The sequence below is a fragment of the Lepidochelys kempii genome, chromosome 7 (assembly GCF_965140265.1).
Source record: "Lepidochelys kempii isolate rLepKem1 chromosome 7, rLepKem1.hap2, whole genome shotgun sequence".
NCBI classification, from domain to species: domain Eukaryota; kingdom Metazoa; phylum Chordata; order Testudines; family Cheloniidae; genus Lepidochelys; species Lepidochelys kempii.
This window is the reverse complement of record NC_133262.1, coordinates 96,636,995-96,649,678: the sequence shown is the minus strand read 5'-3', so window position 1 is coordinate 96,649,678 and position 12,684 is coordinate 96,636,995. Positions and strand designations below refer to the sequence as shown.

The 12,684-nt window shown below is 37.3% G+C and overlaps 1 protein-coding gene across 1 annotated transcript in view; it reads left to right on the top strand.

The window, feature by feature from the left end:
* Positions 1-12,684, top strand: part of ADGRA1 (adhesion G protein-coupled receptor A1) — a 475,442-nt gene that overhangs the window by 197,847 nt on the left and 264,911 nt on the right. Inside the window, exon 4 of the mRNA XM_073353951.1 lies at positions 4,938-5,009. Coding sequence (XP_073210052.1) covers positions 4,938-5,009 — 72 coding nt within the window. The remainder of the gene's footprint in view (positions 1-4,937; positions 5,010-12,684) is intronic.

The following is a 12,684-nucleotide window of genomic DNA, read 5'->3' as shown; positions in this document are numbered from 1 at the left end:
TACGCAGCTGCTGTCATCTTGTAAATGGTGGGAGAGCCCTAGTAGCTGCCTCTTGAAAGTGTACGCTGTCGCAGTTATGAATTACATAGAGTGTAATCTTGCATACACTCTTCTGGAGACTATAGTCACATCATAGTGACTTTATGCCTCATGTTATTACTCTGGTGTGATGGGTTGTACCAATCTTTTGGTACCCTTGAGAAGGTTCCACAGACCTGTTACAGCCCATCCCATCTGTACATTTAATAACAGACATTGCTATGACAATCAGTGTGTTTGTGGGGAGGTTTTTTTGGGGGGAGCTGGGGTTATACCTTGATGGGGATTTTTGGAGTCCTTGCTATAAGTGCCTCCTTGAGCAGGAGGCATTCAGGTTAAGTTGAAAATGTAGTGAGGATTAGTGTTTTATGAAGTGGCTGGTATACTCTTGTAGGAGGGCCAAACACCCCCTACTTGGTGCTCAAGAGACATAACAGCTGCCCTGTTCGTTACTTTGGTTAGATTAATATTATTTGTAGAGTTTAGGCTGTTAAACTGCAAGTAATGTATCCAGAAACTTTGCTCAATTATGTTCTTTTGCTTGAACCAGAGAAGTTGATTTTTTCCCCTTTCCTTCACCCGGGCCTTCTGTGAACTTTCTGTCCTAGCTGCTCATATCCTGTCCCTGTTGCAACTATGTTTTGTGTGTTGTGTTAGAAGCACACTGGAATATAAGAAAAAGGAGATGAAGAAAATCAGTGACACAAAACGCAGAAGAAATACCCCACTGGTGCCACTCACTCAGCTTCCATAACAGCCCCCACCTGGGTTTTATAAGCTACAACACAAATGGGTTTTATAACAACTATTAATTAGTGCTTTAAGCTTTCTATTATGGCTATCAGTCAGCTATATATAAGTTAGCTTTGAAATTAGAGTATAAATGGGCATAATAATGAAAATTTACCCTAGGCTAATATTTTGGTGGATAAAAATCAATGATTTTAAAAAAATCAGATTTTTTTAAATTTAAATAAGACTTTTTTTATAAAATGCTTTTTGAGGACAAAACCTATCCAAAGATCATTTTAATTAAGATACTTTATAGCTCAAAGAATCTCATGATGGAATAGGGATTATAAATTCTAATTCTCTAGTATGAGACAATGTATTCATCTAATGTTTAAGAAAAGTTTTGTGAATGAGTTCCAATAGTTCATGGATTAGGGACCCAATTTTATGGGGTTCCAGGGGCTTCTGTATTGATTATTTAGGTTAATCTTTCTATCTACCCAATGGGACTCAGTGCTCAGTCTAGAAGATACCATCAGAGATGCTTAGTTTTGCAGTTCTCAAACAGTGGATTTGTGTCTCCAGAGATAACATGCTTGTTAACAGCAAAAACGTTTTAAAATCAATAAATAATATATAGAGGTGAAAAATAAGACCTCAACCCTATTGCCCCTGCAAATTTGTGCACACAGAGTCAATCCCTTACCTCTTTCTAAAAGTGCAAAATTTCAAAAAGTTCAATGAAGAGAAGATTATTGGGGGTGGAATAGATCTGGACAAGGAGAAGAAGTCTGGAGATAAATGTGAGAAGGGAGGGACAGGCAGTAGAAACAATTAAATTGTTTGAGCAGCATATTCCAGAAGTCTTGAGGTCTTTCTGAGTGTAGTCTTCATTAATTTAAGACCTACCATACCATTCTCTCACTAGAAGGGAAAACCTATAATGCCAGCAGGCCGTAAAAGAGACCCAGTATAGGAATATTTTAATGAAGTTCCTCTACCTGTATGTAAGACAGGCATCCATGCAAAATGCAAACAGTGCAACAAAGAAATGCAAGGCCTAGTTGCCTGAATGAAACATCATGAGAAGTGTTCCTTCTCAGGAGGAAGCTGCGTTGAAGATGATGGAAAGGAACATGTCTGAACATTCAGGATCTTCAGGTTGGTAAACTTTTTCATTTCATACTTCTTTCTTATGACTGCCTGTCTTCCTTCTGGACTATTCTTGAATTCTCATGTTTGAGCAAAAAATATGGTTGTTACTCTATGGTACTATCCTTTTAGATGCAGTTGTGATAAAAAATAACTAGCTGAAATAGGTAGATCTTCCTTTTACAATTTCACCTTTAAAGTAGTACTGAGTGTCAGTGAATGCAATGAGTAATACTAAATGAGCAGTACATTAATAATAATTCAATAACTGCATTGACTTATTTTGTTTAGGAGAATCCATCCTCAACATACGGGATTCTGAAGACTATCCACCTTCAAGATCACCATCATTTTCTATAGTTTCAGAGTTATCTGCCAATGATAGTGTTTCAGTCACATCATGTATGTCACATAGCCACACTATATCCACCTGTAGCAAAAAGAAAAAAAAAATCCATCATCCAGAAACAACCATAGATAAGTTTGTGATAGGAACTAGCAGATTACAAAGAGGTAATAGATGAAAAAATTGCCCAGTTTGTTTATGGAACAAACTCCTTTCTGTATGATTGAGAACCCACACTTCATTAGCATGGTTCAGTGATTAAGAGCAGGATACAGTCCACGCAACAGAGCAGATGTCTCAGGCAAATTGCTGGATAAAGTGTATGAAAGAGAAATTGAGCAGTGTGCAAAAGGTCTAGAGGTAAAGGTAAAATTGTTAACCTGAGTCTTGATGGAGCAGTGTCCACAATGATCCTGTTGTATGTGCTTGTGTGACAACAGAAGAAGGGAATGTCTTCCTTACAGAAACAATTGATACATCAGGAAATGCGCACACAGCAGAATACTTACAAGAAGTAGCAGCAAAAGCTATAACAAACTGTGAACAAAAATTCAAATTCAAACAAAAATTCTGGTACGCAGCTTGGTCACAGACAATGCTGGAAATGTATCCAAAATGAGAAGAAATTATTTAAAGGAAAGTGAAGAGAGTCTCAAGCTAATAACATACGGTTGCTAATGTTGCTGAAATTGCAAAATACTTCTGTAACAACCACTTTGCAGCAGCTTCTCTGAAAAGAGTGGGAGGAACCAAGCTTACTCTCCCACAAGACTTGTGATGTAATGGACTGTTTTGAGCACTATATCAAGAACTGGCCTAATCTGATGACACTTTGTGAACAAAATTGTTAAAAACTAGATGGCACTGTCACAACCAAAGTTCTCAGCACTGGGCTTAAGAGAAATGTTGAACACACACTGAGTACCCTGAAGCCTATTTCTGTAGCCTTGAACAAAATGCAGGGAAATCACTGTTTTATTGCTGATGCTGTCGAAATTTGGAAGGAACTGAGTGAGATCTTAAAAAGAGAAATATGCAATGACAGAGTTAAATTACAAGCATTAAAAAAGGGAATGGGACAAGCACTATCTCCATCTCATTTTCTTGCAGATATTCTCAATACTTGGTACCAGGGTCAAACCCTAATTGCTGAAGAAGAGGAGTTGGCTATGACATGGACATCCAGCAATCATCCCTCCATAATGCCAACTATAATAAACTTCAGAGCTAAGGGTGAACCATTCAAGAAATATATGCTTGCTGATGATGTTTTAAAGAAAGGCACACCAGGGAACTGGTGGAAGTCACTTAAACACTTGGATTCAGAGACTGTTGAAGTGATAATCTCACTTTTAACAGCAGTAGCTGTTAAAGAATGTAGAAAGAATATTTTCTTCCTTTGGACTAATTCATTCCAAATTTAGAAATCGTTTGGGACCTGAAAAAGCAGGAAAGCTTGCTTTTCTTTTCCAGATTATGAACAAACAGGAAAATGAAGGTGAAGACGACTGAGTTAGCTGCAGGAGCCAATATTTTAAGTTTCTTGTGTTGACCTGGCTGACATTGTCAATTTTTTTTTAATATTTCATTTAACTATTTTAGTTAAAAACAATTGTGACAAAAACAAACCTGATTTTAAAAAACTTGAATGTTTAACTAAATTCAAAAATTCATATGCATGTTTTGTTAAAACATTAGACATTTGCTGTTGAAGAAAAATTCCAGAATACATAACATTGTTGTTTTAGTTAAATAAAACAATTTAAATGTCTGTCTGGTGATTAACCTTCAACAGGTTAATCATTAATATGTGGAGGCAAGAAATTCCTACAAATATTAATGATTAACCTGTTGAATTGGAGATAGTTTACCTCCTAATGACTTCATAAATATCTGCTTCAGTTACCTTTGGTAAATGAAATAACCAAACAATCATTCATTTTCCGATATAGCTGTAAAGCTAATCTGAAAAGTTTTCAAAATAAATCACTTTAAAAATGCAGTGTGTACCTTCTAAAAATGAAACCTACATCTATCTATCTCTGAGTTGTGAAGAATATGTATTAAGGTTATAACAAACAACAAGAATGCACTTTTATGTAGAAATCCATGATTAAATCGAGTTTTCCTGTATAGCGATTTAAATCACAATTTAAATCAATTTGACTGAAATAAAATCCATCCTGGTTGGCAATGATAGGAGGCCTTGAGCATGGAGTAACTTAATAAGGGGAAAAATAGATGATACCTAGGGTTCAGACCAGGCTGCAGAAACTATTGTATGCAGCAATTCCTAAAATACATGCCATTTTCTCATTATTAAATAAATGTTGCTAAAAATTACTGCTATGAGATGAAGACTGATTTTATTTTGAGGCCTCTAGAGACATGACACTATTTACGAAGCAGTTAATGTAAAATTCAATCCAATGTGTTACAGGAAAGTTTAACTGTTAAGTGGGATTCGTAACTATGTTAATATAATAAAAATTAAAAAGTTATAAAATCAGTTAAATTCAAATATGTTACAGTACACAAATTTATATTTATTCTTTCATTTGTAGCTTTCTAACTCCTTAAAATCAAAACTAACAAAGCTGTTTGTGGCTATGTAGCTGTGTACACCCATAGTATACAACTAATGTTTTTGATTTTTTGTTTGTTTCAGGGATCTTTCCAATAATAGAATTGGATGTCTGACCCCAGAAATATTTGAGGGCCTTAACAATCTTCACAAATTGTGAGTATAATACCATTTTGTAATAATCATTTTTTTAAAAAGCCTTTAACACATTACAACTAGGAGAACAGGAAATTGTCCGTCAATTGTGTTGACTGAACTATCTGCAAAGGATTTTAAAAGAAGGCATGTCTGTACATTTTAAACTAGAGAAAGCCAAACTTTTTCAGTGAATTTCCCCTGGACACTTAATGAAAAACAGAGAATGGGATCCTGTCACTCAAGCCTGCTAGGACAAGAGTGAAGTAGAAGAACATAAAAGTAAACCAGCCATTATCCAATTCGTTTGGTATGTTATGTAAGCCAGACAGTGGGGTGTGCAGAGTATGGGAAAGACTGCAAATTAATTTTTTTAAAGAGTCTAAACTAATTTTAAATGCAAAAATAAACCTTTACTCTTTCTCCTTATGCATTATAGTATCGTCTTCAATTATGTGATTATATAATTTGTACTACAAGACCCCTGCCTCCATTCAATACTAAAAGCAAAAGGGCATTCTCTGTGTTTAAGTCCAACAACACTGGATTGGGATGTGGAATAAATGGATTTTTTCTTGGTTCTATCACAGATTTGGGGATATTTGGGGCAAGACTAAGGTTTACGTGGACAACCTTAATTTTGGCACTTCCGACATTTGAATAGAACTGATCCAAAAAGTAAGATTTTTTTCATTAAAAATTTCAAAAAAATTGAAAATCATTTTCAAAAGGATCCCCTTTTTTTGTGAAAATTTGGTATTGAAAAATGGGAGTTGTCAGGGTTCCCTCCCCACTCTGAACTCTAGGGTACAGACCTGGGGACCCACATGAAAGACCCATAAGCTTATTTCTACCAGCTTAGGTTAAAAACTCCCCAAGGCACAAATTCTCTCTTGTACCTTGGATGGGGTAACACTGCCACCACCAAGTGATTTTATTAAAACTCAGGGAAAGGACCACTTGGAGTTCCTAGTCCCCCGTAATATCCCTCCAAGCCCCCGCACCCCCTTTCCGGGGGAGGCTTGGGAATAAACAAGACGAGCACAGACCAACCTTGGTTTTTTTAGGATACTAAAAAAACCCCAATCAGATTCTAAAAGAAACAGAACTTTATTATAAAGAAAAAAGGTAAAAGAAGCACCTCTGTAAAATTAGAATGGAAGATAATCTTACAGGGCAATCAGATTCAAAAACGCAGAGGATTTCCGTCTGGGCCAAACTTTAAAGTTACAAAAAGAAAACCAGGAATTACACCTTCCTCTCAGCACAGAGAAAATCACAAGCCAAAACAAAAATAAGCTAACGCAGTCCCTTACTGTTACTTATAATTCTAATGGAGTTGGATTGCTTGCTTCCTTGATCTGTGTCCAGCAAGCACACAGAACAGACAGACCAAAAGCCTCCCCCCCGGCCCCAGATTTGAAAGTATCTTGTCCCCTTATTGGTCCTTTTGGTCAGGTGCCAGCCAGGTTACCTGAGCTTCTTAACCCTTTACAAGTAAAAGGATTTTGTGCCTCTGGCCAGGAAGGATTTTATAGTACTGTATAATGGAAGGTTGTTACCCTTCCCTTTATATTTATGACAGGAGTAGAACTATTTTTCCCTCCTTTCTTTCCCTTCTCCCCTCCCCCCCCCGCCCCGTTCAGATTGTATTCTGCTTTTGAGGGCTTGACTTTGCAGCCTTACATTCTTCTAACATACTTTCTGTATGTAATTATGATATAAGCCAAGTTACCTATCAAGCGTATACTCTACAAAGAATGCAACTGAAAGTTTAACTTTCATACCAAGAAGAGGCAGAAGATAAAATATGATGCCTTTCATTTTGCATAGTTTGAAAACTCAGCTCAGATCAAACATGCTAATGATAATCCCAAATATTGGTATTCATAATGGTAAAAAAAATCACCTGTTTATATTCCGTACAGATGGCATAATATTTTATCATCTTAAATGTGCAATAAAACATATTACAGTGAAGACTCAAAATGGTAGCTGAGAAAAAGTAGTCCACAGACTATTAAATTAGGGGAGATTTAGAAAACCAGGGTACTTCAAATTGGGTTGCTTCTGGAAATATTAATTTAGGCAGCTCAATTTTAAGGAAGCAGTCAGCATCCTATTTGCCATTAATTTAACTTGTATAATTGCTTCACTGTACATGTGGATCATTCAGTCCTGAATTTCTTGGCGTTTGTATGTAATGATATGTTAGTGCAACAAGGATGTTGAAATGCAGAACAAGTAGTGCATTTAATAAATCTCTTCTTGTAAAAGCTATTGATTGAGTAGTAGAACTAAAGCATTCTGAAGTTGAAGGGAGTGTGTCATTGCACCTAACAGATGATAAAAGTTTATTCATGAGCAGAAGGAACCTTTGGAAGTTTACTTATTTCCTATTGGCTGATCAAGACAGCAGTTTATTCTTAAATCTTAGTTCTTATGTGAATATGTAGTGTATTCTGAACACAAAACTATGTATTACACTTATATAGTACCTGTCAAACAAACGTAACCAAAGTTCTTAAATTCTATAAATGGATCCACCAGTTAGCACTCTTTGATTTCAGTGGGCTTGAGAGTATGATCCTTGGGCCTGATTCGAGTAAACACAGGTTTATAGGATATACAGAATTCTCCTCACTCACCAAGAAAAGGAAGCCACCCTCTGAGGCAGACTGTGGCCATTTCTAGCATTATGAAGCAGTATTGTATAAGTGAGGAATATCGGATCTATTTGAAACTGCCAAGGCTATTTACATAAGTAGAATGAAGTTGGAATTTAGCCAGGAACACTGGGGTTAATACCCTATTCTTGTGAAAAGTGTCGGGGTATTTTTTAATTATCACAAATGGTCAGGACCTCAGTTTTCCTCTTGTCCAAAAGGTGGTAAAAGTGCACTGCCTCCTAATTCCATGCTAGTTCCATCTTTTGAATCTGGATAGCAGCACCCTAGGTTTTTCTTGGTGGTTCATGAACAAATACTTTCCAGACTCTCTATTCTTTAGCACCTGTTTGAAATACAGAAAATTGTCTGGTAGTAATGCATTTGCCATTGATATAATTGGAAATGTGTTTACTAATCAACTGAGGAGCATGAGACAGCTAAATTGTAGAAGAGCTGTGTAGAAACATTTATTTGGCATAACAATAGTGTTGATATACACAGTTTTGAAAGCACTGAGCAAGTGATGTGAAGGTGACAAGTTCTTAAACTAGTAACTGGCACTGATAAAGCAATCAAGCCTGGTCCAGGTAACTGAAAAAATGGAAATCACATACATACTCTTTGAATGCTGGAGCTGTAGCTCACGAAAGCTTATGCTCTAATAAATTTGTTAGTCTCTAAGGTGCCACAAGTACTCCTTTTCTTTTTACGGATACAGACTAACACGGCTGCTACTCTGAAACCTACTTACTGTAGAAACTCTTCTAAGCTCTCTTGCTACCTTAGCATGACAAAGTACAAGGAATCATTTGTAGGCCATTATTAGAACCAGTAGAGAGAGCCATAAGTCTACTGGAAAGAGCAAGAGAGGTAAATCTCTAGTCATCTTCTGCTAACTACAGAGATTAGGTTTCTTACAGTGTTTAAAAGCATAAATATCGGGTGAAACAAAGGCAATTGGAATATGTTTCATTTAGATTAACATAATTCAAGGTTTTTTAAGAGTTATGTGTTACCCTTTGATTTAATTTGCAGAACGTTTTGGGACACCACTGGCTTTAGGTTTCATTTCATATTGGTTTTTCATCATGTACTGTAGGGTATATATCCATACCCAGCAACATGGGGAAGGATTTAAATCCTTTGCTTGAATTAGGGAGGACAACTTGGGCTGCCCTGAAAAAACTGTCAGAGGTACCAACTCTAATGCAAAGGTCTTTAACTAGTTTAATTAAAGGGCGGATAGAGGGCAGTTTGGAGCAGATTGTCTTCAAAACAGGAGTAAGAAGAATATTTATGTTCATTGACCTGGGCAGGATTTTGTCTGCTGGCCCTGAAAGCCAAGGGCCATGGTACAGTATATTCTCGTCAGCACCAGAAAGGGTACACAATTATTTTAGATCTGGCCAAACCACAGACTTGATTTAGTTAATAAATTCATTGATAACTGCCATATTTAAGCTAGATTGGGTTTCAAGTACAACCACTGAATCCACTTAAAAACATAGCCCCCTTGATGGCACCCATAGAGATGGAGGATTTTGCCCAAAGCTTGTGCCAAAAAAGTCTCATACCTTGCAATGAATAGGAGTTGAACTTTTGGTTAGCATTGAAATGCAAAGTTTTCACACTATTTCAGAAATTTATCACTGCCTGTCAATGATGTGTGATTATTTTCCCTGAGATTGATCCAGGTTTTACACTTACTTGGAGCTGATGAATTTGCCAAAATGGAAGAGTACCAAAATGATCCTAGCGCATATATTCATGTTATATGACAGGTGTAGCTGACTGCAATCCAGGTAGTTCAAAAGATGCTTTGTTATGACTCGCTAATCTATTGGCTTGGCTTTCCTGGCTTGTATTTTATCCTTTGGCCATGCCTATATTTGGTGAGCTTCTTATATTCTAAACATGATTATAAGTGACATAATTGAATGTAACAAGTCTTTCATATCTCCTTTTGGCCTTCTCAAGGGTCATGTTTCAATGCTATGTTCCAGGAACCAGGTATGCAAATGGATTTCTGGTGTGTAATGGGGCTCTTAATAATTTAAACACCTGTTCTACTTGGAACTAAGTATCAGGAGCAGCAGAAGATTATGGGTATCACTTTAATGATATATCAGAGTCTATTTTGATGAACCTGGATAAATTAGCACCTCAGACTATAAAATGTTCCAGCCTGAAACATGCTTTGACAAACAGTTACTTCTGAATCTTCTTTTTAAAAGTATGAAGCACACCTTGCTGTTTACTTGCAATTATTTGATTAAAGTACATCTGATTTATATTTCATCGTGACTCTGAATCATCATTAGTTATCTTTATGATAATATCTTATAATAAATTCTCTTGTGACTTTGTTAATGTCATTGAAGCAGCTAATCACTATGTACACTGTAGAGATAAAGTACAAAACAAGTAACATGTAGGGAATCCAATTGGCACTACTGTAGTGGTATCAAGAAACTATCCACTGTAACCTATCCCAGCTTACACCTCTCCTCTCATTTTTATCCCCCACCCCCTCAATCTCTTCCCACATTTAATTAATCTCTCCTTGCCTCTCCCTTTATCTGTTCATCACTTTCATCTTTATACTTTCTTCAGTGCTGTTCTTATGCCTGGAACACACTCCCTATTCAAATGCCCCTTGTGTCCTCCCTATTTTCACTTAAATCCCTCCTCAAACTTCACTTCTGCCATAACCACAAAAAACCATCCTGTCAGTCAAATGCTGGGATCACTCCCTCATTTGAAAGAGAAAATACAACTAGAAGAAGAAAGAAAAAAAGACTACAGATTAGCATTATCCTCTGTGTCTGTATGTGTTGGTGTTAGAGTTGTGCAGCATTTAACATTGATTAAAACACTGAAGAAAATATTCTCATCCTTCATTATTACAGCAAATAAGAAAAACAGAAAACCCTTGATGGCAGGTGATTCAGAAATATTTAGGTTACCATAGTGTAGGCCAAATCCTGATCAGTCCAGTTCACGCTGAGAAACCCTCAGCACCTCAGCAAGGTGTTTAAGCATGTGCCTAACAGTAAGTACATGAATGGTCTCACTGATTTTAGAGTTAGACATCTGCATAATTGGGGTCTCTATGATGCTGAGTGCCCTCAACTCCCATTGATATCAGCAAACAAAAACTATATTTAATGAGAGTTAAAATTGCACAGAGCATGCTCCATCTACACTATGGTATGCTAAAAGCATAGACATAAGAATTTATGGGGAAAGTCTAGTGCATTTCTTTATATCTCCATATTTCCTAGAGTCAGTAATGTACTCCAACACCCCATCAGGCTTTTACTTCCATTTCCAGCAGATCCCTAAAAGCAATACGTACTGCAGTTTTATCAAACTTGGAGGGTGACACAAAACCTTAACAGTGACCTCATCTCCTGTGACAAAGCTCCTGCTCTACCTTGGTGGGTCTTGCGCTTATTGGCGCATTTGCTCGCCTTGGAGCTTCACAGCAGCCCTCAGATTGGCCGTTTTTCTGAACCCACAGTCCAGGTTGACTTCTTCTGTGTCTGACCAGGAGTTGGGAGGATTTGGGGGGAACCCGGGCCCACCCTCTACTCCGGGTTCCAGCCCAGGGCCCTGTGGAATGCAGCTGTCTAGAGTGCCTCCTGGAACAGCTGTGTGACAGCTACAACTCCCTGGGCTACCTCCCCATGGCCTCCTCCAAACACCTTCTTTATCCTCACCACAGGCCCTTCCTCCTGGTGTCTGATGATGCTTGTACACCTCAGTCCTCCAACAGTCCGCGTTCTCACTCTCAGCTCCTAGTGCCTCTTGCTCCCAGCTCCTCACACGCACACCACAAACTGAAGTGAGCTCCTTTTTAAAACCCAGGTGCCCTGATTAGCCTTCCTTAATTGATTCTAGCAGCTTCTTGATTGGCTGCAGGTATTCTAATCAGCCTGTCTTAATTGTCTCCAGAAGGTTCCTGATTGTTCTGGAACCTTCCCTGTTACCTTACCCAGGGAAAAGGGACCTACTTAATCTGGGGCTAATATATCTGCCTTCTATTACTCTCCTGTAGCCATCTGGCCCGACCCTGTCACACTCCTTTCAGATCAAGTGTCTCAAAAGAACAGCACACCTGACTCACATGTTCCACGCACTTGGGAAGTTCTTTTGCCTTAACATTGATGAGGTCACTGTTAAAGGTTTGCTTTAGAGTGCAAATAAAATATCAATTTATTTTTTCTGTATAAATTTATTTTTCGTCAAAGCATGATAAAATTCATTGTACTCAAAGTTTATATTCTGTGATTTGGGTTTTGCCATTTTGATGAGATTATTACTAAATAAAGATGTAAAGTTCTTGTTTAAACTGAGTTCTGTAATAGAGCCTTAAATAGGGTGCAGTTCCTGCTACACTATGAGAGATGCAAGGTACTCAGCACTTCACAAACTTGCACCAGCATTTCTAGTAGGATGGAAATGGGTTTTAGCATCTCCTATCTTTACAACATTTATTCAGTTATCTTCATGGCTTCATACATTATCATCCACGCTGCATATTTGTCATTGGGCATCATGCACAGTACAGTTTTCTTGAATAAACACCATAAAAGTAATATTATCTTTCAAGAATAAATGATTTTCGTAAAAGAATTCCATAAACGTTTTTGACCTGTGATACTTCCTCATCTTTCTGGCAGGAACTCATCAGGGCACATGTTCCTGTACATAATGGAGTCCCTGCAAAGATTTTTTTTTTTAAATCAGATCATTTACAGCTTTCCAGAGGCTTCATTTGTTAAACAGTACTTTTAAACTTAATTCTTACCTTCAGTATAGTTTGAGTTCTTTACTTTGTAGACAGAACAAGAAATATAAATCAGTAAAAAATCAATTTTCTGTCAAAAAGGCTTGCATCTTTATTTTTCGATACAACTTATTTTCTTGGTGACAACACATTTCCTGCTGAACAGTCCTCTAAGACATGAAATTTTGCAGCCATCTTAAATGTAGTCATGTAAATTCAGAAGGCTTCAGGCATT